This window comes from Salvelinus fontinalis, chromosome 30, assembly GCF_029448725.1.
Source record: "Salvelinus fontinalis isolate EN_2023a chromosome 30, ASM2944872v1, whole genome shotgun sequence".
Taxonomy (NCBI): Eukaryota; Metazoa; Chordata; class Actinopteri; order Salmoniformes; family Salmonidae; genus Salvelinus; species Salvelinus fontinalis.
In genome coordinates this window covers 14,472,621-14,500,540 of record NC_074694.1, presented here as the reverse complement: position 1 = coordinate 14,500,540, position 27,920 = coordinate 14,472,621, and the positions used below count along the sequence as shown (strand labels likewise).

At 43.2% G+C, this 27,920-nt stretch overlaps 1 protein-coding gene across 3 annotated transcripts in view; it reads left to right on the top strand.

Moving 5' to 3' along the window:
- LOC129828690 (CUB and sushi domain-containing protein 1-like) overlaps positions 1-27,920 on the top strand; it is a 466,738-nt gene that overhangs the window by 394,717 nt on the left and 44,101 nt on the right. For all 3 annotated transcript variants that reach the window (XM_055889829.1, XM_055889828.1, XM_055889827.1), the window contains exons 37-40: positions 6,819-6,923; positions 15,185-15,303; positions 17,338-17,407; positions 17,528-17,644. In XM_055889829.1, the coding sequence (XP_055745804.1) occupies positions 6,819-6,923; positions 15,185-15,303; positions 17,338-17,407; positions 17,528-17,644 (411 nt within the window). The remainder of the gene's footprint in view (positions 1-6,818; positions 6,924-15,184; positions 15,304-17,337; positions 17,408-17,527; positions 17,645-27,920) is intronic.

Sequence of the window (27,920 nt, the reverse complement as noted above, 5' to 3'; positions counted from 1 at the left end):
GAGTGGGAGGCCCCGTTGCACAACTGATCAAGAAGACAAGTACATCAGTGTCTACTTTGAGAAACAGACGCCTCACAAGTCCTCAACTGGCAGCTTCAATAAATAGTACCCGCAAAACACCAGTCTCAACGTCAACAGTGAAGATCCAACTCCGGGATGCTGGCCTTCTAGGCAGTTCATCTGTGCTAACGTAATTGCAAAAGGATTTTATAATGATCAATTAGCCTTTTAAAATGATAAACTTGGATTAGCTAACACAATGTGCCTTTGGAACACAGGAGTGATGGTTGCTGATAATGGGCCTCTGTACGCCTACGTAGATATTCCATTAAACATCAGCCGTTTCCAGCTACAATAGTCATTTACAACATTAACAATGTCTACACTGTATTTGTGATGAATTTGATGTTATTTTAATGGACAAAAAATGTGCTTTTCTTTCAAAAACAAGGACATTTCTAAGTGACTCCAAACTTTTGAACGGTAGTTTATACGTACGTTTAGTTCACATAATATCATTTAAAAGTATGCATTAATGTGTCTGTAATCTAATAAACGTGGCAAAAACAAATGCATACATGAATAAATACATATCTATATCTTCCACAATACAGTTCGTTCAGAAAGTATTCAGACCCCTTGACTTTTTCCACATTTTGTTACATTACAGACCTTTTTTTACTCATCAATCTACTCAATCTACACACAATACCCCATAACGACAAAGTAAAAACAGGTTTTAAGAAATGTTTGCAAGTTTATAAAAATAAAAAAATCTAATATCTCATTTACATAAGTATTGAGACCCTTTACTCAGTACTTTGTTGAAGGACCTTTGGCAGCGATTACAGCTTCAAGTCTTCTTGGGTATGATGCTGCAAGCTTGGCACACCTGTATTTGGGGAGTTTCTCCCATTCTTCTCTTCAGATCCTCTCAAGCTCTGTCAGATTGGATGGGGAGCGTCGCTTTACAGCTATTTTCAGGTCTCTCCATAGATTTTCGATCAGGTTCAAGTCCGGGCTCTGGGTGGGCCACTCAAGGACATTGAGACTTGTCCCGAAGCCACTCCTGCATTTGTCTTTGCTGTGTGCTTAGGGTCATTGTCCTATTAGAAGGTGAACCTTCGCCCCAGTCTGAGGTCCTGAGCACTCTGGAGCAGGTTTTCATCAAGGATCTCTCTGTACTTTGCTCCGTTCATCTTTGCCTCGATCATGACTGACCTCCCAGTCCCTGCTGCTGAAAAACATCCCCACAGTATGATGCTGCCAGCACCATTCTTCACCGTAGGGATGGTGCCAGGTTTTCTCCAGACGTGGCCCTTGGCATTCAGGCCTAAGAGTTCGATCTTGGTTTCATCAGACCACATAATCTTGTTTCTCATGGTCTGAGAGTCTTTAGGTGCCTTTTGGCAAACTCCAAGCTGGCTGTCATGTGCCTTTTACTGAGGAGTGGCTTCTGTCTGGCCACTTTATCATAAAAGCCTGATTGGTGGAGTGCTGCAGAGAGGGTTGTCCTTCTGGAATGTTCTCCCATCTCCACAGAGGAACTCTAAAGCTCCGTCAGAGTGACCATCAGGTTCTTGGTCACCTCCCTGACCAAGGCCCTTCTCCCCTGATTGCTCAGTTTGGTCGGGCGGACAACTCTAGGAAGAGTCTTGGTGGTTTCGAACTTCTTCCATTTCAGAATAATGGAGGCCACTGTGTTCTTGGGGACCTTCAATGCTGCAGAAATCTTTTCATACCCTTCCCCAGATCTGTTCCTCTACACAATGTTGTCTCGGAGCTCTACGGACAATTCTTTCGACATCATGGCTTGGTTTTTGCTCTGACATGCACTGTCAACTGTGGGACCTTATATAGACAGGTGTGTGCTTTTCCAAATCATGTCCAACCAATTGAATTTTCCACAGGTGGACTCCAATCAAGTTGTAGAAACATCTCAAGGATGATCAATGGAAACAGGAGCAAAGGGTCTGAATACTTATGTAAATAAGGTGTTTCAGTTTTTGTTATTTTTAATAAATCTGGAGAAAAAAAAAATTGCTTTTTCATTATGGTTTATTGTGTTATGGATTGCTGATGATTTTTTTATTTAATCCTTTTTAGAATATGGCTGTAACGTAACAAATTGTGGAAAAAGTCAAGGGGTCTGAATACTTTCCGAAGGCACTGTATGTCATACAATGGTGGAGGAGTGCCAAGATGGTGGCTTTAAAACAGCGCCCCTGTTAGCCTTCTAGTGTATATAGAAACCATTTGGTGCACCAGTGGGTGAAGGGTGTCTTAACTTGCGTCTGTCCTCCTTTATACAACCTGATCATGCTAAATGCCAGCTGATAGGTGTTAGCTGTGTGGGAGTGTTAAACTGTGGGGGATTTCCATGGCAGGTTATGTTGTCAAGCCTCCCCATCTGTGATATTTTAGGATGTCCTCCGTGGGTCAAAACTACACGTCCTTTATGTTAGAAAATATAGATATAAGAATGGACACATCTGTTACACACACCAAGACAGTCGTGAAGAGGACAGGACAACGCCTCTTCTCCCTAAGTAGGCTAAAAGGATTTGGCATGTGCCTTCAGATCCTCAAAAAGTTATACAGCTGCACCATTGAGAGCCTCTTAACAGGCTGCATCACCTCTTGGTATGGCAAGTGCTTGGCATCCGACCGTAAGGTGCTACAGAGGGTAGTGCGTACGGCCCAGTACATCACTGTGGCCGAGCTCCCCGCCATCCAGGACCTCTATACCAGGCGGTGTCAGAGGAAGGCCCTAAAATTTGTTAAAGACTCTAGTCACCAAAGTGATAGACTGTTCTTTCTGCTACCACACGGCAAGCGGTATCGATGCACCAAAAACCCTGAACAGCTTCTACCCCCAAGCCATAAGACGGACAAATAGTTAGTTAAATAGTTAACCAAATAGCTACCCGGATCTCTGCGTTGACCATTTTTGCACTAACTTCTTTTGACTCATCAAATACACTGTTGCTAGTATTTATTATCTATCCTGTTGCCTAGTCACTTTATCCCTAGTTATATGTACATATCTACTTCAATTAGCTCGTACCCCTGCAAGCTGACTCTGTACTGGTACCCCGTGTATATAGCCAAGGTATTGTTACTCATTGTGTATTTGTTATTACTTTTATTATTACATGTTTTACTTTTCTATTATTTCACTATTTTCTTTCTCTCTGGGAAGACTAACATTTCAATGTGACGAATAACATTTGATTTGATTTGATTACCATGGTCTCTCCAGCAGGAGGGGATCTGCTGCAGCGGGAAAGGGGGGATTAACCTTTTTTGTGCCTCCCAATGGATATACGTGTAGCCATGCCCCGAGCAATGCCTTCTACAAGCCTGTAATGAACTCAGCTAGTGTCACAACAACAGGCTTAGAAAAGGTCAGGCAACTAGGGAGTCATGTGGCTTTAAGGCAAAATGTCTATGCTAAGATATCATTCTGAATGTATTAGTTCACGTGGTTCACCACTGCCACACTCCTCTATGCCAAGGCTTTAAATGCAACAAAAAAATGGTTGTCTTGGCCATCTAGCAAAGAAATAAATAATGATGTCAGAGAACACCTGGTGACGGTTGTGTATGACTCATTGAATCTAAAGGAAAATACAATGGTAATTTACCTCCATTTTGAGCTGGGTTGTCCAAATGGCACAGGCACTGAGTCATCTTTAACATCGGTGAAATGTCTCCAAATCAGTAATCAGTGACATTAGGAGGGAATAAGAGAGAGGTCGTATCGTGTGCAGTGGCACGTTAAAATGCACAGTTTCCCCTTCATCGTTGTGTGGTCCGCCTTTACATCCTTGACATCCTCACCATTATAATCAGTCTTTTTATTCTTCTTTTAGTTACAAATCCATTAGTATAATTCTCTTAATTAAACTGTCGGAAATGCTTTGTGTTCTCTGTCGCCTTCCTTTTTGCATGATGTATCATACAGGATTAATCACACTTAATCAAATACCAATTCAATTACAATTGAATGAGGCTTATCTTTTCTGTTTACCACTATCCCCTATTACCACTATTAACAGTAGAATGTGCAAATGATGAGGATGTGCTGTTGAAAAATGGTAAACGTGATATTTGTTGAAAAGTCCACTTCACAGTAGCTGCTGTTGTTGCCTAGTTTGGTATTCCTTGCCTCAAATTGATTTCAGATTGTGGCTTTAATTGCTTTTGCCGTGAATACTTACATTTGAAGCATGATTCATTTGTGATCGATGGAAATATTTAATAATTAATCATACTTCAAATGTAAGTATTCACTGCAAAAGTAATTAAATCCACAATCTGAAATACATTTTATAGGACTCCAAAGATCAAATCAAATGCTATTTGTCACATGCTTCATAAACAATAGGTGTAGACTAACAGTGAAATGCTTACTTACAGGCCCTTCCCAACAATGCAAAGAGAAAAAATAGAAATAATATGAAAATAATAAAACAAAGAATAAATACACAATAGCTTGGCTATGTACACGATATACCAGTACTGAGTCGATGTGCAGGGGTACAAGGTATTTGAGGTAGACATGTACATATACTGTAGGTAGGGATAAAGTGACTAGGCAACATGACAGATAATAAACAGTAGCAGCAGCATATGTGATGAGTCAAAAGAGTTTGCGCAAAAAGGGTCAATGCAGATAGCCCGGGTAGTTGCTCATTTACTGTTGCCGTCGCTCGATAGCGACAGTTTATGTCTGTATACCTCTCATTCTGTGGCCATTGTGGCTATTGATTGGGTTTATGTCTATATACCTCTCTCATTCTGTGGCCATTGTGGCTATTTATGGGGTTTTGTTTCATCATGTTTAGAGATAAATGCCAAGTGGTTTAATGTAAAAAAATATATATATGGTAAATTGTATTTCAAGATTGGTTTTCCATCTTTACAAAAAATAAAATTACCCTGCTTCCTGGCTGAAAGTTCACATCAAGAATTTCTTTAATCATAAGGTTCTAGACTGCCTAATAATACTAAATGTGCCAGATTCAATCCCGCAAAGTGCATTTTAAGCTCATCTGTGACTTATCTGACAAGCTCTGAAAACAGTGGAGATGCCGTCTCACTAATAGAGATGATGGACCTCTGAATAGCTGGACAGCGGATGAGCTTTACAGAGCTGTCAAACTTCATCCAGAAATTATTAGTCAAGTCATTCAAGCGGAAAGGAGCATTTTACAGACTGCAATCATCAGCATAATGTACTCAGACAATTTTATGCCCGCCCGTTCTTCTACTGCCATGCTATGCTGGATCCCATAGCATTACAGAAACCCATTGCAAACTTGGTAGCTCACTGACATGATTTGCAGGTGAACATATCGTAATGTCTATCAAGTCAGGGGTCTCCTCCTAAAGCAGGAGAGCTTTAGTCATTTCATCAGAGTTATTCATGTGATTGATTAGAAACGTGTTAAGTCAGTCAACGGTTTGTCATGAATGAGTGAAGGGTATATTGCTGTCTCATAGCATAGAGTTAAAACCTGTGAAGATGGCCTCCGAGGATACAGATGTAATAATAGGATTGCAGAATGCTGGAAACTTTCCACGGCTTTCCAGAAATCCTGGTTGGAGGATTTCAGATTTCCTGTTTATTCCGTCGTGATGAAAGGAATTTTCCAACCAGGGTTTATGGAAAACCTATTTATTTTTTATTACCAGGTTTTTGCAACGCTATGTGTGACATCGATGAAGAGCATAAAAATAATTGCTTTCTCTAACTATGTCACAGAACTTGTGAGCTGGGGTTTCAACATAATATCCTGAAAATATAAAAGCTGGTGTCTCAACAGAATATGTTGCTGTATCTTTAATCTGCCCAGGGGAGTTTCAACATTTCTTTATTAAACTGACCAATGCCCAAGACACCAGAGATTTATTGCTATTATAAAGTTTGACACAAGTGATGAATGACACTGTTTCAGGTTATATAACCGCATATACGCTATTTTTCAACCACATGTTTGCTTACTCATGATGAGCACTGTGTTCTGATTTTCAGCAGCCTGAGCCAAAGCATATCATCCAAAAACATAGGATATCTACCACCCTGATCAAATCAAATCAAATTGTATTTGTCACGTGCGCTGAATACAACAGGTGTAGTAGACCTTAAAGTGAAATTCTTACTTACAAGTCCTAACCAACAATGCAGTTTAAAATATATATATATATATATATATGAATAAGAAATAAAAGTAACAAACAATTAAAGAGCAGCAGTAAAATAACAATAGCGAGGCTTTATACAGGGGGTACTGGTACAGAGTCAATGTGCGGGGGCACCGGTTAGTCGAGGTAATTGAGGTAATATGTAAATGTAGGGTAGAGTTATCCAAGTGACTATGCATAGATGGTTCCTGTGAGCTCTGTAGACTTTTAACATTTTGACTTTTCCTATCTGTGGTGGTATGGTTGACTGCCCCCTGGAAACATTTGATGAGAACTCTCCCCTGGGAGCTCAGATACTGAAGAACAGAAACAAACTTCAGTGACCATTGTCTGTTAGAATTTCAAAGCATGTTTTTTTATTCCCCTTCCCCCCTTTCCCCTCTTTTCATTTGGTTGACCTCCAAAAAGGAAAGTATTTTATAGAGGAGGAAAAATGTCCATAGAATAGTGAACAGCTGTTCACCTTATTCTGTTTTGGCCATTGATATAAACTGTAGTCACTTGACGAACCAACCCTCCAGAAAACATCCATATATATTCAGAATTGCAAATGGAACTTCTTTCAACAGTGAGATGAATGTAGATTTCTCCTGTGTGATGTATTTCAGGTACAACTGCTCCAGCCTTGCTGAACAGTACCTCCAACCAGCTCTACCTTCACTTCCAGAGTGATATCAGTGTTGTTGCTGCTGGATTCCACCTTGAGTACAAAAGTGAGTACAGTGTGTGTCTCATCATGAAACCTTCATTTTCTCCATATCCTCTGACGTTGTGAAATAAAGGAATCTACAAGATTTCCTCTTGGCTAATAAAATGTTGCTTACTCTCTCGCTCTCTCTCGCTCTCTCTCTCTCTCTCTCTCTCGCTCTCTCTCTCTCGCTCTCTCTCTCTCGCTCTCTCTCTTTCTGCTTCCTTGTTTATAACAAGGATGCAGTGCGTAATGTATGTAGTAGCATCACCTACAGTGCAGCTAAAACTCTGAATAACTTCTACTTGCACACAATCCCGGATCCGGGAGCACCCCCATCAGTAAAAAAGCTGACTAGCATAGCCTAGCATAGCGTCACAAGTAAATACTAGCATCTAAATATCATTAAATCACAAGTCCAAGACACCAGATGAAAGATACACATCTTGTGAATCCAGCCATCATTTCTGATTTTTAAAATGTTTTACAGGGAAGACACAATATGTATTTCTATTAGCTAACCACGATAGCAAAAGGCGCAACTTTTTTTTTACACTTTTTTTCCTGCATAGGTAGCTATCACAATTTCGACCAAATAAAGATATAAATAGTCACTAACCAAGAAACAACTTCATCAGATGACAGTCTGATAACATATTTATTGTATAGCATATGTTTTGTTAGAAAAATGTGCATATTTCAGGTATAAATCATAGTTTTACATTGCAGCCACCATCACAACTCTCACCAAAGCAACTAGAATAACTACAGAGACCAACGTGAATTACCTAAATACTCATCATAAAACATTTATGAAAAATACACAGCATACAGCAAATGAAAGACAAAGATCTTGTGAATCCAGCCGATATTTCAGATTTTTTAAGTGTTTTACAGCGAAAACACAATATAGCATTATATTAGCTTACTAGCCAACCACACAACAGCATTGATTCAAGCCAACAATAGCGATAACGAATAAACCAGCAAAAGATATAAATTTTTTCACTAACCTTCTCAAACTTTTTCAGATGACAGTCCTATAACATCATATCACACAATACATATAGAGTTTGTTCGAAAATGTGCATATTTAGCAGCACAAATTGTGGTTATACAATGAGAATAGTAGCCAAGCTGCCAACAATATGTCGGGAGAAATCTTGGGAGAGGCACCTAATCTAATCAGTAACTAATCATAAACTTGACTAAAAAATACAGGTTGGACAGCAAATGAAAGATACATTAGTTCTTAATGCAACCGCTGTGTTAGATTTTAAAATGAACGTTACTACGACATACAGCATGCGTTAAAGCGAGACCGCACCGAAATTAATTGCGGAATAGTAGGTCAACATTTTTCAACAGAACAACGAATTAACATCATAAATACTTCTTACTTTTTGATGAGCTCCCATCAGAATCTTGGGCAAGTTGTCCTTTGTCCAGAGGAATTGTTGCTCGGTTGTAGATTGTCGCCTTCAACTTTGGAATTAGCAGTAAACATTAGCCATGTGGCGAAGACGTGTCCAACTCAATATAACGCAGCACTAAGAAATATCCGAAAATCGCAATATACTGATATAAACTGATATAACTCGGTTTAAAATAACAACATTATGATGTCTTTAACACCTATATCGAATAAAATCAGAGCCGGATATATCTAAGGCCTATAACGGGAGCTTTCCAGAACGCAATCCTGAGGTCTGAGGTCACGTTCCCAGACCATTTATATGGCCTCAGATCTGCCTAGCAACTCCATTACAATTCTCACTATTTGCTGACATCTAGGGGAAGGCGTATGCAGTGCATCTCGACCAATAGAAGACATGCAAATTAATAAACTGACCCCAGAACAGCCTGCCTGATTTCAGATTTCTCACTTCCTCACAGGAAAATTGCTCCAACTTGAGTTCTGTTTTACTCACAGATATAATTCAAACGGTTTTAGAAACTAGAGAGTGTTTTCTATCCAATAGTAATAATAATATGCATATTGTACGAGCAAGAATTGAGTACGAGGCAGTTTAATTTGGGAACAACATTTTTACAAAGTGAAAACAGCACCCCCTATTGAGAAAAGGATAAAAAGCACTCAACAGGGCATTCTACTTTTATAATGTTAAAAATTAAGCAGCTCTGGGTGAGGCATGTGCATTTTGACATTTAAAAGCTTTAGAGAAATTACCAAAGCTGTCATCATAGTTGACACTCAGTCCACCTGTCTGTTGACTCACTACTGTAGCCTACTGAGTAAGACTGATCTGAATACAGTAATCTGTCCAAAGGAAAATGGTAGCCTTTGGATGCTATCTCGCTCACCTACTTTCACTACCACAACAAAAGACAGTAGACCAAAGAATGTCCCCCTCTTGAATTACTACTGTACTGTATGTGCTTTAGCAGGGTCCAATCAAACATAATGTACAAAACTGACTCATTTCAGGAAACTAGGTGTATGCCACACGTCACTAATTCACAACTAATTCACGAGAGGCATTTGAACTTAAACATACATTTTTTTATCAAAAAAGGCTGTTGGCAGAAATGCCTTCTGGAACATGTGAACTTTCATGTGCCTTAATAACAAACTTGTATTCCATCCGTAAATACCAATAAAATTGTTAAATTACGAGCTTAGTTGGTTTAGCCATGGAAAAAGACAGGGACCGTCCCGCTAGCCATGATTGGCTGAGATAATGGATGGGCTGGACATGCCGGAAGATGAGTTTGGATTGGTCTTTAGCATGCTATGTGCACAAAAGATGCTATCATGGCTTTGATGATTTAAACAACAAACTTACAAAATTAGCATAAATTGTTCAACAAGTACAGCATAATTCACTGATAACAACAATTCTGTTAACCCAGAAATAAATACCAAGAAAACTGGCTGATAAAATCCAATTTCTCTACCTTTTACCATGGGTTGGAGCCTGATGGGAATTCCTCTTTTCAATTCTGAAATGGGCTCCCAATCTGTACTGTGTGGACACTGATAGCATCAGAGATAGTCTGTCTCTGTGCCCGCTTGCCTCATCTGCCTCTGTCTCAACAGAAGAAACAGTGCCCTTTAGCTGCTGTGGACAGTCCTGATGTAAACCTTATTCATTTCACCTTATTCATTCTTAACACCTCAACATCCTCTGCTACTATCTCTAAGTCCTCTCAGTGGGGATCTCAATTCGGCGATTTCCCCTCTCTCAGCCCACTTAAAAGTGTATCCCCCATGTGCAGCCTATGTGCTATGTGATACGGCAGGGCTGTTCAACTGGCGGCCCGCGGGCCAGATCCGGCCCATTTATTAATCCCTTTGATCAATTCTTAACATTAAGAAATTATCTGCAAAAAAATCCCTGCCAAAATCCAGCTTTCAGTGCCAAAACACTCTCACATTACAAACGCTCACATACACAAAACACACACACGTACATGCATATTGACGCCACACACACACACACACATAGACACACTTTCACAATCTTCACATACACTGCTGCTACTCTGTTTATTATCTATCCTGACTGCCTAGTCACTTTTAACCCTACCTACATGTACATATTACCTCAACTACCTTGTACCCCTGCACATTGACTCGGTACCGGTACTCCTTGTATATAGCCTTGTGTTACTATTTTTTTTCTCCTTATTTGCAAATGTTTCTTACTTTTTAATTCTGCGTTGTTGGGAAAGGGCTCGTAAGTAAGCATTTTATTTTGTGCATGTGACAAATACAGACACACCACTACTGTGGTTGACTATACAAGTAGTGTGGTTTCTAGCGCCTATGTGGCATGTTGATTTATTCGTTTTTTTTCACATGAATTTGACTCTAGCATTTGAAGGGTTTAAGCAAAAAAAATATTATGACCTCATTCCTAAAAGCTACAACTCTCAGGAACTCGTACCTGCCTTTTCTTATAACCCTAACCCGTCTGTTTCCCTGTCTGATAACCCTAACCCTTCTGTTTTCCTGTCTGATAACCCTAACCCTTCTGTTTCTCTGTCTGATAACCCTAACCCTTCTGTTTCCCTGTCTGATAAACCTAACCCGTCTGTTTCCCTGTCTGATAACCCTAACCCTTCTGTTTCTCTGTCTGATAACCCTAACCCTTCTGTTTCCCTGTCTGATAAACCTAACCCTTCTGTTTTTCTGTCTGATAAACCTAACCCTTCTGTTTCCCTGTCTGATAACCCTAACCCTTCTGTTTTCCTGTCTGATAACCCCAACCCTTCTGTTTCCCTGTCTGATAACCCTAACCCTTCTGTTTTCCTGTCTGATAACCCTAACCCTTCTGTTTTCCTGTCTGATAACCCTAACCCTTCTGTTTCCCTGTCTGACAACCCTAACCCTTCTGTTTCCCTGTCTGATAACCCTAACCCTTCTGTTTCCCTGTCTGATAACCCTAACCCTTCTGTTTTCCTGTCTGATAACCCTAACCCTTCTGTTTTCCTGTCTGATAACCCTAACCCTTCTGTTTTCCTGTCTGATAACCCTAACCCTTCTGTTTCCCTGTCTGATAACCATAACCCTAACCCTTCTGTTTCCCTGTCTGATAACCCTAACCCTTCTGTTTCTCTGTCTGATAACCCTAACCCTTCTGTTTCTCTGTCTGATAAACCTAACCCTTCTGTTTTCCTGTCTGATAACCCTAACCCTTCTGTTTCCCTGTCTGATAACCCTAACCCTTCTGTTTCTCTGTCTGATAACCCTAATCCTTCTGTTTCTCTGTCTGGTAACCCTAACCCTGTTTTCCTGTCTAATGGGAGGGAAACAGGGACTCATTTATAACACACCTAAGGACTGAGGGAAATTAATTCAATGCATACTTCCTGCACACTGGAATTTGGCATTACCTAATGTAACACATCTTTGTTATTCATTGAGATGCTTAGTTTTCAGGCTATTTTATGTGACCTAATTACTTTTAAGAAGCTTATAATAGTTGTTTAACTAAAAACAAATAATGGTGAGCGAGAGTTGCGCCTTTACCTTTTCAATGATGACAAAACATCTTGGTTGCGCCTTGACTCACGTTGATTGAGCGTCCTCCATTTCTTTCCTGATTACTTTTAGCAACATTTAATTTGAAGAAAAGATATTTATTGGTGTGTGTGTGCGTTGCTTTTTTATACAGTTATTCCGAAGCATGTGTAAAATTTCTGGCCCCTCGGTAATACCCCTTTTTTACATCTGGCCGCTGTAAGAATATAGTTGAATAGTCCAATCATACAGCATCAACCGTAAGGGATCTAACCAGGAAACGTACCAGCGTTTTTTAATCAGTCTTATCTTGATTAGAGATAGATTATTTCTCTCACCGCTGCATGAAGAGGAGATATTTAACACAGGGCATGACTCCTTCTGGTCACTACACAACCATACACGCTAGATTAGGCGTGTTAACCCTGGAGTCTTGGCTCAATTGCCAGCCTGGAACCTCCTTAATACAATCATGGCGACGGCAACCTAATCATCCCTAGCTTTGAATTGTCTCGTTTAACCCTTCGCCTCTCCATAGCAACACTTCCCTTTCCAAGTCGTTGTTGTAAATGAGAATGTCTCCTCAATCAATCGATCTGTTCAAATGAAGCTAAAACATGGCAAAAAATCTCATGTGGCCCTTACTAATAGATTTGGACAAAACTGAGACATGCTGAGAATGTCAGGATGTTACAAATTAAAGATGTTTAGGCCAATTTAGTATGTATTCTTTGCCAATTGTCTTCCATATTAATACACATCATTGGCAGGATGTCTTCCTGGAAGCGTTATGCCTGATATAGCCATGCCATTTCTGCAATGTTATGCAGAATAGGGGAGAGCCAGTGTTTGTAAAGGACATCAACTGTATAATTAACCAATGAGGCACGAGGAGGTGTGGTATATGCAGTGGTGTAAAGTACTTAAGTAAAAATACTTTGAAGTATTTTGGGGTATCTGTACTTTACTTACCTATTTATATTTTTGCCTACTTTTACTTCACTACATTCATAAAGAAAATAATGTACTTTTTACTCCATACATTTTCCCTGACACCCAAAAGTACTTATTACATTTTGACAGGAAAATGGTCCAATTCACACACTTATCAAGAGAACATCCCTGGTCATCCCTACTGCCTTTGATCTGGCGGTCTCACTAAACACAAATGCTTCGATTGTGTTGGAGTGTGCCCCTGGCTATCCGTCAATTTAAAATAAACAAGAAAATGGTGCCGTCTGGTTTTACTTTTGATATTTAAGTATATTTAAAACCAAATACTTTTGGACTTTTACTCAAGTAGTGTTTTACTGGGTGACTTTCACTTTTACTGGAGTCATTTTCTATTAAGGTATCTTTACTTTTACACAAGTATGAGAATTTAGTACTTTTTCCACCACTGTGTATATGGCCAGTATACCACGGCTAAGAACTGTTCTTATGTATGACGCAATAGCAGAGTGCCTAGATACAGCCCTTAGCCGTGGTATATTGTCCATATACCACAAACCCCCGAGGTGCCTTATTGCTATTATAAACTGGTTACCAACATAATTAGAACAGTAAAAAGAAACGTTTTGTCATACCCATGGTATATATAATATACATTTTTACCTAGAGCTACGTGTACTGTAAAAGTAGATATCATTAAAGAAGAATAGCTTTGTGACTTTCTGTCAGAACAAGAGGAGCTTGTTATATTTGCATAGAGATGGTTGTCGTTGACTTTTAGGTTCATCCTGAATGTTTACCGTTGGGTGACTGTGGCTGCATCCACATGATCCTAGACTGAATCTGGCTTGTGCACGGTAGTTACGAAGTGCCACATCTAAAATTAGATTCATGCCACGTGTTTTTATCACACATCAAGATGGTGAATTTGTTAGAGCTTGGGTGAGGAGACAAGTGTATTAAATGTTTGACTTTCTGGATCTTGAAGGCTGAATTCCTGCCTGGATCAGTCCGTTGTGGTTGTAGAGAAAATGTCAGATTTTTTCCCTCAAGGGTTATCATTTATCCTCTGAGAGAGAGACTATGGCCATGTGGCATTTTATTGATTTATTCTGCAGAAAAACACTTCAAATGGTTGGTATGTGTAACGTGAGTGTCAGCTAGATGGAATTGGAATTAACAAGTGGTATTGATCTAACGTTAAATAAATGTGTTAGTAGTTTGGTACAAGCCAGGGTTCTGATGCCTTAGCATTTAAAGAAATGCCCAGTGTTCTTTTTGTGCTTCACTGTTTTTTGACCAGTTGCATACTGTACATCTCCGCTCACTCCCTCCTGAACAGGAGTACATGCTCCTTAGAATATATTGAAAGTAACTTGCTCCGAATTCTGCTGTGAATTCCCCTTGAACCAAAGCTAATGTTTAATCTCCCTAGTCTCGCCCTAGCCGCCCACAGCCATTTGGGCTTCCCTGTTTGAAACAGTCACCTACACATTAGCAGTGTGACAGTGTCTGTTGGGTTTTGTTGTGTTGGGTAATGTAGGCATCGCAGGTGAAAGTCCTTTGCTATTGATGGGTAGAAAAATAATGAGAGAGTTTTACACACACTCACAACTGCACGGTGCTACCTGCTGAGTGGTGCAATCCAAACAAGACAAATTTATACAGGATCTCCTTTCATTGGCTTGACGAAGGTGGTTGTCATGGCAACATACTTTCTCACTGTCTCCTCCTGCAGTGTGTACAGTTTTAACCCACTGGAAGATGTTTTCAAGAAATGAACAAAAGCACAATGCATATTTAAATAACACAGATCAGTATACTATTTTCAGATTTTTTTTAACAATACTGTTTTAGCGTTCTAAATTAAAAAGCATAGAGACAAAGGTTACAACCTACAGCACAAAATACACTTATAGTTTCATGACGTTGTCAGTACCCTGTGCCCCTTGGTACCCGACTGTGGTTATGTATCTACATTACCTTCCTACGACTGGGGGTTTATAACCATCCAAATGACAAATTATTTAACTATAGAAAACTTAACAAACGTACAATAATCCTATGTCATCGTGATAAAACCAATAATCATTGTATCTATTTTAATAGCTATAGGCTATACCAGAGCCTGTTGACAGCATACAATAATCATATCCACTTGGCTTTGCAATACGCTCCGATGTGTTTGCCTCTTCTTGCTCCAGCTTTGAGGAATACTGTTCTCTGAAACATGAAAACAGGATCACCATACTGAGTATTGAAGACCAATCATTCATGTGATGTGCAACATCAAGTACTTTATCGAAGCAGGCATGATGAGGCCTTTTTTATCTCTCTGCTCCATCTAGCCGTTGGTCTCACTGCCTGTCCGGAGCCAGTGGTGCCTGCCAATGGCATCAAAACAGCGGACAGGTACATGGTCAATGAGGTGGTGTCATTCAGCTGTGAACCAGGATACATGCTGCAGGTGAGAGCTGTACTCTGTTCCCACTGCTGTGTCAACGTGCTGCTAAGCTTTATCCCCTAAGTCAATGTGTAAAGATGTGTGCTGGGTCGCAAGTCTAGTATGCAAAGTCAACTCAGCAACTCAGCAAACTGTGATTTGTCTTTGAGTTCAGTGTGCTGAGAAACCCCCTACCTTTACATTATAGAGAGAAACCCCCCACCTTTACATTATAGAGAGAAACCCCCTACCTTTACATTATAGAGAGAAACCCCCTACCTTTACATTATAGAGAGAAACCCCCTACCTTTACATCTGAGAGAGAAACCCCCTACCTTTACATTATAGAGAGAAACCCCCCACCTTTACATTATAGAGAGAAACCCCCTACCTTTACATTATAGAGAGAAACCCACTACCTTTACATTATAGAGAGAAACCCCCCACCTTTACATAATAGAGAGAAACCCCCTACCTTTACATTATAGAGAGAAACCCCCTACCTTTACATTATAGAGAGAAACCCCCTACCTTTACATTATAGAGAGAAACCCCCTACCTTTACATCTGATAGAGAAACCCCCTACCTTTACATTATAGAGAGAAACCCCCTACCTTTACATTATAGAGAGAAACCCCCTACCTTTACATTATAGAGAGAAACCCACTACCTTTACATTATAGAGAGAAACCCCCTACCTTTACATTATAGAGAGAAACCCCCTACCTTTACATTATAGAGAGAAACCCCCTACCTTTACATTATAGAGAGAAACCCCCTACCTTTACATCTGATAGAGAAACCCCCTACCTTTACATTATAGAGAGAAACCCCCTACCTTTACATTATAGAGAGAAACCCCCTACCTTTACATTATAGAGAGAAACCCACTACCTTTACATTATAGAGAGAAACATCCTACCTTTACATTATAGAGAGAAACCCCCTACCTTTACATTATAGAGAGAAACCCACTACCTTTACATTATAGAGAGAAACCCACTACCTTTACATCTGAGAGAGAAACCCCCTACCTTTACATTATAGAGAGAAACCCCCTACCTTTACATTATAGAGAGAAACCCACTACCTTTACATTATAGAGAGAAACCCCCCACCTTTACATTATAGAGAGAAACCCCCTACCTTTACATTATAGAGAGAAACCCCCTACCTTTACATTATAGAGAGAAACCCCCTACCTTTACATTATAGAGAGAAACCCCCTACCTTTACATTATAGAGAGAAACCCACTACCTTTACATTATAGAGAGAAACCCACTACCTTTACATTATAGAGAGAAACCCCCTACCTTTACATTATAGAGAGAAACCCACTACCTTTACATTATAGAGAGAAACCCCCTACCTTTACATTATAGAGAGAAACCCCCCACCTTTACATTATAGAGAGAAACCCCCCACCTTTACATTATAGAGAGAAACCCACTACCTTTACATCTGAGAGAGAAACCCCCTACCTTTACATTATAGAGAGAAACCCCCTACCTTTACATTATAGAGAGAAACCCACTACCTTTACATTATAGAGAGAAACCCCCCACCTTTACATTATAGAGAGAAACCCCCTACCTTTACATTATAGAGAGAAACCCCCTACCTTTACATTATAGAGAGAAACCCCCTACCTTTACATTATAGAGAGAAACCCCCTACCTTTACATTATAGAGAGAAACCCACTACCTTTACATTATAGAGAGAAACCCACTACCTTTACATTATAGAGAGAAACCCCCTACCTTTACATCTGAGAGAGAAACCCCCTACCTTTACATTATAGAGAGAAACCCCCTACCTTTACATTATAGAGAGAAACCCACTACCTTTACATTATAGAGAGAAACATCCTACCTTTACATTATAGAGAGAAACCCCCTACCTTTACATTATAGAGAGAAACCCCCTACCTTTACATTATAGAGAGAAACCCCCTACCTTTACATTATAGAGAGAAACCCCCCACCTTTACATTATAGAGAGAAACCCCCTACCTTTACATTATAGAGAGAAACATCCTACCTTTCTATTTTCCAGGGCCACTCTCATATATCCTGTATGCCAGGGACCGTGCGGCGCTGGAACTACCCTCCCCCTCTCTGCATTGGTAAGAACTTTTACTTGGAAGTGGTCACATTCAAGGCAATGGTTTAATGTTTCAGTGTTATTCGTTGTCTGCAATATTGTTTCAATGTGTGCCACACATTATGTGCATTTTATTTTCCAGCAAAGTGCGGTGGAACAGCTGTTGACTTGGCCAATGTTATTTTAAGTCCTGGATTCCCTGGCAACTACCCTGGTAACATGGATTGTACATGGAGGATTCTATTACCAGTTGGATATGGTGAGGAGTCTGCTATGATAATGATAATGATAAGAAGCCATGGTTAATTTTAGTAATGCCAGAGATAATAGCTTTATTTTTATATATTTTTTTGTAATTATCTCCATTAGCTGTTGCAAAAGCAGCAGCGACTCTTCCTGGGGCCCACACAAAACATGGAACATGACAGAATACCATAATACCAATACCATACCATACTTCCTAAATTATTTTGTTCACCCGACCTAGAATTCCTTACAAACAAATGCCGACCGTATTATCTTCCAAGAGAATTCTCTTCGATTATAGTCACAGCCGTGTATATCCCCCCAAGCAGATCTCTCGTCGGCCCTGAAAGAACTTCATTGGACTCTATGTAAACTGGAAACCATACATCCTGAGGCTGCATTTATTGTAGCTGGGGATTTTAACAAAGCTAACCTTAGAACCATACTTCCTAAATTCTATCAGCATATCGAAAGCGCGACAAGAGCTAGTAGCTTTCTAGATCATTGCTACTCAAACTTCCGCGATGCATACAAAGCCCTCCCAAGCCCTGCCTTCGGCAAATCTGACCATGACTCCATTTTGTTGCTCCCAGCCTGTAGAGAGAAACTAAAACTGGAAACGCCTATGCTCAGGTCATACAACGCTTGTCTGACCAATCGAATTCCACGCTTCAAGATTGCTTGGATCACGTGGACTGGGATATGTTCTGGTTAGCCTCAGGCAATAACTTTGGCATATATGCTGACTCGGTGAGCGAGTTTATTAGCAAGTGAATCGGAGATGTCGTTCCCTCTGTGACCATTAAAACCTTCCCTAACCAGAAACCGTGGATTGATGGCAGCATTCGCGCGGAACTGAAAGCGCGAACCACCGCTTTTAATCATGGCAAGGTGTCCGGAAACACGACCGAATACAAACAGTGCAGCTATTCCCTCCGCAAGGCAATCAAACAAGCAAAGCGTCAGTGTAGAGACAATGTAGAATCGCAATTCAGCGGCTCAAACACGAGACGTATGTGGCAGGGTCTGAAGTTAATCACGGATTACAAAAAGAAAACCAGCCCCGTCGCGGACACCGACGTCTTGCTCCCAGACAAATTAAACAACTTCTTTGCTCGCTTTGAGGACACTGACACGGCCCGCTACCAAAGCCTGTCGGCTCTCCTTCTCCGTGGCCAACGTGAGTAAAAAATTTAAACGTATTAACCCTCGTAAGGCTGCCGGCCCAGACGGCATCCCTAGCCGTGTCCTCAGAGCATGCGCAGACCAGCTGGCTGGTGTGTTCACTGACATTGTCAACCAATCCCTATCCCAGTCTGTTGTCCCCACATGCTTCAAGATGGCCACCATTGTTCCTGTTCCCAAGAATGCTAAGGTAACCGAACTAAATGACTATCGCCCCATTGCACTCACTTCTGTCATCATGAAGTGCTTTGAGAGACTAGTCAAGGACCATATCTCCTCCACCCTACCTGATACCCTAGACCCACTCCAATTTGCCAATTTGCTTATAGGTCCACTGACGATGCAATCGCCATCACACTGCACACTGCCCTATCCCATCTGGACAAGAGGAATTCCTATGTAAGAATGCTGTTCATTGACTACATCTCAGCATTTAACACCATAGTACCCTCCAAACTCATCATTAAGACCCTGGGTCTCGACCCCGCCCTGTGCAACTGGGTCCTGGACTTTCTGAACGGCAACCCCCTGATCCTCAACACTGGGGCCCCACAAGGGTGCGTGCTCAGCCCCATCCTGTACTCCCTGTTCACCTATGACTGCGTGTCCATGCACGCTTCCAACTCAATCATCAAGTTTGCAGAGGACACTACAGTGGTAGGCCTGATTACCAACAATGACGAGACAGCCTACAGGGAGGAGGTGAGGGCCCTCAGAGTGTGGTGTCAGGAAAATAACCTCTCACTCAACGTCAACAAAACAAAAGAGATTATTGTGGACTTCAGGAAACAGCATTGGGAACACCCCTCCATCCACATTGACAGGACAGTAGTGGAGAAGGTAGAAAGTTTTAAGTTCCTCGGCATACACATCACGGAAAAACTGAAAAGAAGGTGCAACAGCGCCTCTTCAACCTCAGGACACTGAAGAAATTTGGCTTGTCATCTAAAACACTCACAAGCTTTTACAGATGCACAATCGAGAGCATCCTGTCGGGCTGTATCACCGCCTGGTACGGAAATTGCACCGCCCTCAACCGCAAGGCTCTCCAGAGCGTAGTACGGTCTGCACAACGCATCACCTGAGGTAAACTACCTGCCCTCCAGGACACCTACAGCACCCGACGTCACAGGAAGGCCAAAAAGATCATCAAGGAAAACATTCACCCGAGCCACTGCCTGTTCACCGCGCTATCATCCAGAAGGCGAGGTCAGTACAGGTGCATCAAAGCTGGGACCGAGAGACTGAAAAACAGCTTCTATCTCAAGGCCATCCGTGTAATGCGGTCTGTGTGTAGCTTGTGTAGAGGAGTCAGGCGCAAGCCAGCAGATATGAGTAAATAAACGTAATTTACTCAAAATATAGTCATCCTCGACCAGGATCGCCATCCTCGAGTCCAGGATGGCGCGAACAGCATACGCCAGGGCCCCCTCGAGGCGGAGGAACCTCCCGCATCTCATCTTCCTGGAGTGGACCAGCCACCACCGGCCTGAGGAGAGACACATGGAACGAGGGATTAATACGGTAATCTGGGGGAAGCTGTAACCTGTAGCATACCTCGTTCAGTCTCCTCAGGACTTTGAATGGCCCCACAAACTGCGGACCCAGCTTCCGGCAGGGCAGGCGGAGGGGCAGGTTTCGGGACGAGAGCCAGAGCCTCACTGCGGTGACGGTCGGCGCTCGCCTTCTGCCGCCTCACGGCCCGTTGCAGGTGCACATGGGCGGTGTCCCAGGTCTCCTCCGAGCGCTTAAACCATTTGTCCACCGCAGGAGCTTCGATCTGACTCTGATGCCAAGGTGCTAGGACCGGCTGATACCCCAGTATGCACTGGAAGGGCGAGAGGTTAGTGGAGGAGTGGCAGAGGGAGTTTTGTGCCATCCCAGGGGATGAACGCCGCCCACTCCCCCAGCCGGTCCTGGCAATATGACCGCAGAAACCTACCCACATCCTGGTTTACTCTCTTCACCTGCCCATTACTCTCGGGGTGAAAACCAGAGGTGAGGCTGACCGAGACCCCTACACATTCCATGAACGCTCTCCAGACCCTGGACGTGAACTGGGGACCCCCATCAGAGACTATGTCCTCAGGTACCCCGTAGTACCGGAAGACGTGAGTGAACAGGGCCTACGCAGTCTGTAGGGCCGTAGGGAGACCGAGCAAAGGGAGGAGACGGCAGGACTTAGAAAACCGATCCACAACGACCAGGATCGTGGTGTTGCCCTGTGAGGGAGAAAGATCAGTCAGGAAGTCCACCGACAGGTGCAACCACGGCCGCTGTGGAAAGGGGGGGGTTGTAAATTCCCTCTGGGCAGGTGCCTGGGAGCCTTGCACTGGGAGCACACCGAGCTGGAGAAAACATAAACCCTCACGTCCTTGGCCAAGGTGGAGCACCAGTACTTCCCACTAAGGCAACGCACCGTCCGACCGATGCCAGGGTGACCAGATTAGGGTGACGTGTGGGCCCAATAGATCAAAAGGTCGCAGACAGCAGACGGAACGTACAGGCGCCCAGCTGGACACTGGGGGGGAGTGGGCTCTGTACGTAACGCCCGCTCCCACACCACCGGTGCCACCAGGCAAGAGGCCTGAAGTATGGGAGTGTGTTCCATGGACCTCTCCTCTGTGTCATACATCCGGGACAGTGCGTCTGCCTTAGCGTTCTGGGAACCTGGTCTGTAGGACAGAGTTAAAACAAAATGGGTAAAGAACATGGCCCACCTTGCCTGGCGAGGGTTCAGTCTCCTCGCCGCCCGGATGTACTCCAGATTGCGGTGGTCAGTCCAGATGAGAAAAGGGTGTTTAGCCCCCTCAAGCCAATGTCTCCGCGCCTTCAGAGCCTTGACTACAGCCAACAGCTCCCGGTCCCCCACATCATAGTTTCGCTCCGCCGGGCTGATTTTCTTTGAAAAGAAAGCACAGGGGCGGAGCTTTGGTGGCGTGCCCGAGCACTGAGAGAGCCCGGCTCCTATCCCAGCCTCGGACGCGTCCACCTCCACTATGAACGCCAAAAAGGGATCCGGATGAGCCAGCACGGGAGCCGAGGTAAACAGAGCCTTCAGGTGACCAAAAGCCCTGTCCGCCTCAGCCGACCACTGCAGCCGCACCGGTCCCCCCTTCAGCAGTGAGGTAATGGGAGCTGCTACCTGACCAAAACCCTGGATAAACCTCCGGTAGTAGTTGGCAAACCCTAGAAACCGCTGCACTTCCTTTACCGTGGTGGGAGTCGGCCAATTACGCACGGCTGAAATGCGGTCACTCTCCATCTCCACCCCTGACGGGGAATTGCGGTACCCTAGGAAGGAGACGGACTGTTGGAAGAACAGACAATTCTCAGCCTTGATGTACAGGTCATGCTCCAACAGTCGACCAAGCACCCTGCGCACCAGGGACACATGCTCGGCGCGTGCAGCGGAGTATATAAGAATGTCGTCGATATACACCACTACACCCTGCCCGTGCAGGTCCCGGAATATCTCGTCAACAAAGGCCTGGAAGACTGATGGAGCATTCATCAACCCGTACGGCATGACGAGGTACTCATAGTGCCCCGAGGTGGTACTAAATGCCGTCATCCACTCGTCCCCCTCCCGGATACGCACCAGGTTGTAAGCGCTCCTGAGATCCAATTTTGTGAAGAAGTGCCCCCCCGTGCATTGACTCGATCGCACTGGCGATGAGAGGCAGCAGTGATCTGTTTGAAACCTCGATAGTCAATACAGGGGTGCAGACCTCCATCCTTCTTCTTCACTGCCTGCTGCCTCGAATCCATGAGGAACCTCCCCAGCACCGACCAGCAGTGTGCCCTCTGTGGCCACAGATGGTGCAGGGAATGGCCCCTCCTCCGGTCGCCCTAAGCGCAGCACCTCCCAGCTCCAGGGGTGTCAAAGCGGAGATGCTGGGGAATGGAACTGACAGGCCCCGATCCGGACGTCCACGGGTAGCCAGCAGGTTGTCCAGCCGGATGGACAGGTCCACCAGCTGGTCCAACGTGAGGGTGGTGTCTCGGCAGGCCAACTCCCGACGGACGTCCTCGCGCAGACTGTAGTGATCGATCAGGGCCCAGTCATTCCATCCCGCGCTGGCGGCCAGGGTCCGGAAGTCCAAAGCGAAATCCTGTGCGCTCCTTGTCCCGTTCCACCTGAGGCAGGACGAACAGACAAACTCTGCGTAATGGTCCTCCTTCACTCCATACGGCGTTGGTCCACTCCAGGGCTTTGCCTGAGAGGCAGGAGACGAGGGCGGACACGCTCTCACGTTCCGAAGGAGCCGGGTGGACGGTCACCAGGTAGAGCTCCAACTGGAGTAGGAACCCCTGGCATCCGGCAGCCGTCCCATCATACTCCCTCGGGAGCGCGAGCTGAATCCCGCTGGGACCGGGTGAAGGAGGGGTGGACAGTGGGGCCTGCTATAGTGGGGCTGGTGTAGGCGCTGGACGACCTCCTCCTCTCTCGCAGCGATCCATCGTTTGCAGCAAGCGATCCATGGCGGTGCCCAGAAGTTGCAACATGGTCGCGTGCTGCTGGACGTGCTCCTCTACTGCCACAGGGAGGGCGTCTGCTCCTGCTGACTCCATTCAGGTGAGTAATTCTGTAATGCGGTCTGTGTATAGCTGATGTAGAGGAGTCAGGCGCAGGCCAGCAGATATGGGTAAATAAACGTAATTTACTCAAAATATACAAATGCAATACAAAAATGAGAGCCCACAATAACGGACCGTTCTATATACAAACAATTTCTCACAAACAGACATGGGGGAACAGAGGGTTAAATAATGAACAGGTAATTGGGGAATTGAAACCAGGTGTGTAAGACAAAGACAAAACAAATGGAAAATGAAAAATGGATCGGCGATGGCTAGAAGGCCGGTGACGTCGACCGCCGAACGCCGCCCGAACAAGGAGAGGGACCGACTTCGGCGGAAGTCATGATAATCAGACTGTTAAACAGCCATCACTAACATAGAGAGGCTGCTGGCAACATACAGAGTCAAATCTCTGGCCACTTAAATAAACAGACTTAATAAAGATATCACTAGTCACCTTAAATAACGCCACTTTAATAATGTTTACATAGAGGTATCACTAGTCACCTTAAATAACGCCACTTTAATAATGTTTACATATCCTACATTACTCATCTCATATGTATATGCTGTATTCTACACCATCTACTGCATCTTGCCTATGCCGCATGCCATCGCTCATCCATATTCTTATTCATCCCTTTACATTTGTTTGTATTTGTGTGTATAAGGTAGTTGTTGTGAATTTGTTAGATTACTTGTTAGATTTTCCTGCATAGTCGGAACTAGAAGCACAAGCATTTCACTACACTCGCATTAACCACTGCTAACCATGTGTATGTGACCAATAACATTTGATTTAATTTGAATGCAGAAAACATTAATAGACAATATATTTGTGATTTACATCTCTCCCTGGAACTAACAAAATGTAGTTGTTGTTCTGTGACATCTTCCTTTTGGAAATGGATCCCCTTTAGTTATCCTCTTTCTCTATCTACATTTTGAGTCAGTTTAGCAATATACAAGAGAGCTGTGGGTTGCAGCCCACATATTTGCGGTGCTTCACAGTTCAAATGACTCCAGAACAAAGTAAACACTCCAGATGTTAACAAGGTAATTGTGTGTGATTTATAAAGCTATTCAGGCTTTCCTCTGAGCACAAAGAATTCTCTCTACCTAACCTAAGAAAAATATTGTATACTCTACCCAAAAGCAATTTTCTGCCTTATCAAGCAAGAACTTCACAAGTAAGAACAAGAATGATAATTTTGTGCTGTGTGTGTACCGAAAAATGCATTAGCTTGTGTTGTTTACAGGGCCCAATATTTAAAATTTAAAAAAGACACAAGAGGCTTTGCAGACGCTGATGACAGCTTTTAGGACAGACAGAATGGGTAGGATAAAGCATTGTGAGAAAGAGGTACATGGCTGCATAACAACAAGATTATCGTTCAAAGGATTCTCCTAAGCATCACCAAGTGGCAAATGCTTTATTCCAGCATCAGACCTTTGCTACCCTTCGAAGAACCGAACATAACATAACATAATTTGTTTTATTGTATTGTATTAATTTCCCATTTCTGTGTTTCCCCTGGAAAAACATGAGCTGATCTCAGTATTAGATTGCTGAATCATTTCTACCATCATAACATATTAGTAAGTTGAAGAGTTTTTCTCAACATGCAAACATGATGTAGCTTGACAAAAAAAGGTTGGTACAGTAGGTCAAAAGCACATTAAATGAGCCAAGGGAATGTCTGCTAAATGCATTACATGATTACAACACATTTCACAACATCACTGTTAATAGTTAACACTTTAGGTCATCTCTGGTGAACAGATCTATCTAAACATACAGTAACTGGTACTGTAGAATCTGTCAAGAAGGAATTACATTTAAAAAAAAAGATTCACCTGTATTTAATCAGGTAGGCCAGTTGAGAACAAGTTCTCATTTACAACTGCGACCTGGCCAAGAAAAAGCAAAGCAGTGCGACACAAACAACAACACAGAGTTACACATAGAATAAACAGATGCACAGTCAATAACACAATAGAAAGTCTATATACAGTGTGTGCAAATGAAGTAAGATTAGGGAGGTAAGGCAATAAATAGGCCATAGTGGCGAAATAATTACAATTTAGCATTAAGACTGGAGTGATAGATGTGCAGAAGATGAATATGCAAGTAGAGATACTGAGGTGCAAAGGAGCAAAAAAAATTACAATATGGGGATGAGGTAGTTGGGTGGGCTATTTACAGATGGGCTATGTACAGGTGCAATTATCTGTAAGCTGCTCTGACAGCTGATGCTTAAAGTTAGTAAGGGAGATATGAGTCTCCAGCTTCAGTGATTTTTGCAATTCGTTCCAGTCATTGGCAGCAGAGAACTGTAAGGAAAGGCGGCCAATGGAGGAGTTGGCTTTGGGGGTGACCAGTGAAATATACCTGCTGGAGCGAGTGCCACAGGTGGATGCTGCTATGGTGACCAGTGAGCTGAGATAAGGCGGAGCTTTACCTAGCAAAGACTTATAGATGACCTGGTGCCAGTGGGTTTGGCAACAAAAATATGAAGCGAGAGCCAGCCAACGAGAGCATACAGGTCTCAGTGGTGGGTAGTAGATGGGGCTTTGGTGACAAAACGGATGGCACTGTGATACACTGCATCCAATTTGCTGAGTAGAGTGTTGGAGGCTATTTTGTAAATGACATCGCCGAAGTCAAGGATCGATAGGATAGTCAGTTTTACGAGGGTATGTTTGGCAGCATGAGTGAAGGATGCTTTGTTGCGAAATAGGAAGCCGATTCTATTTAATTTTGGATTGGAGATGCTTGATGTGAGTCTGGAAGGAGAGTTTATAGTCTAACCAGACACCTGGGTATTTGTAGTTGTCCACATATTCTAAGTCAGAACCGTCCAGAGTAGTGATGCTAGACGGGCGGGCAGGTGCCGGCAGCGATCAGTTGATGAGCATGCATTTAGTTTTACTTGCATTTCAGAGCAGTTGGAGGCCATGCAATGAGAGTTGTATGGCATTGAAGCTCATCTAGAGGTTTGTTAACACAGTGTCCAAAGAAGGGCCAGAAGTATACAGAATGGTGTCGTCTGTGTAGAGGTGGATCAGAGAATCACAGCAAGAGCGACATCATTGATGTATACAGAGAAAAGAGTCGGCCCGAGAATTGAACCCTGTGGCACCCCCATAGAGACTGCCAGAGGTCCGGACAACAGGCCCTCCGATTTGACACACCGAATTCTGTCTGAGAAGTAGTTGGTGATCCAGGCGAGGCAGTCATTTGAGAGAGCAAGGAAGTTGAGTCTGCCGATAAGAATGCGGTGGTTGACAGAGTCGAAAGCCTTGTCCAGGTCGATGAATACGGCTGCACAGTATTGTCTTTTATCGATGGCGGTTATGATATTGTTTAGGACCTTGAGCGTGGCTGAGGTGCACCCATGACCAGCTCGGAAACCAGATTGCATAGCAGAGAAGGTACGGTGAGATTCGAAATGGTCGGTGATCTGTTTGTTAACTTGGCTTTCGAAGACTTTAGAAAGGCAGGGTAGGATAGATATATGTCTGTAACAGTTTGGGTCTAGTCTGTCTCTTCCTTTCAAGAGGGACCGCAGCAGCTTTCCAATCTTTAGGGATCTCAGACGTTACGAAAGAGAGGTTGAACAGGTTAGTATTAAGGGTTGCAACAATTGCGGCGGATAATTTTAGAAAGAGAGGGTCCAGATTGTCTAGCCCAGCTGATTTGTAGGGGTCCAGATTTTGCAGCTCTTTCAGCTATCTGGATTTGGGTGAAGGGGAAATGGGGAGGCTTGGGCAAGTTGCTGTGGGGGGTGTTGACCGGGGTAGGGGTAGCCAGGTGGAAAGCATGGCCAGCCATAGAAAAATGCTTATTGAAATTCTTGATTATCGTAGATTTATCGGTGGTGACAGTGTTTCCTAGCCTCAGTGCAGTGGGCAGCTGGGAGGAGGTGCTCTTTTTCTCCATGGACTTTACAGTGTCCCAGAACTTTTTGGAGTTTATGCTACTGGATGCACATTTCTGTTTGAAAAAGCTAGCCTTTGCTTTCCTAACTGCCTGTATATGTTGGTTCCTAACTTCCCTGAAAAGTTGCATATTGCGGGGGCTATTCAATGCTAATGCAGTACGCCACAGGATGTTTTTGTGCTGGTCAAGGGCAGTCAGGTCTGGAGTGAACCAAGGGCTGTATCTGTTCTTAGTTCTAATTTTTTTAAATGGGGTATGCTTATTCAAGATGGTGAGAATAATAAGAATAACCAGGCATCCTCTACTGACGGAATGAGGTCAATATCCTTCCAGGATACCTGTGCCAAGTTGATTAGAAAAGCCTGCTCGCTGAAGTGTTTTAGAGAGCATTTGACAGTGATGAGGGGTGGTCGTTTGACTGTGGACCCATTACGGGCACAGGCAATGAGGCAGTGATCGCTGAGATCCTGGTTGAAGACAGCAGAGGTATATTTAGAGGGCAGGTTGGTCAGGATGATATCTATGAGGGTGTCTGTGTTTACAGATTTAGGGTTGTACCTGGTAGGTTCCATGATAA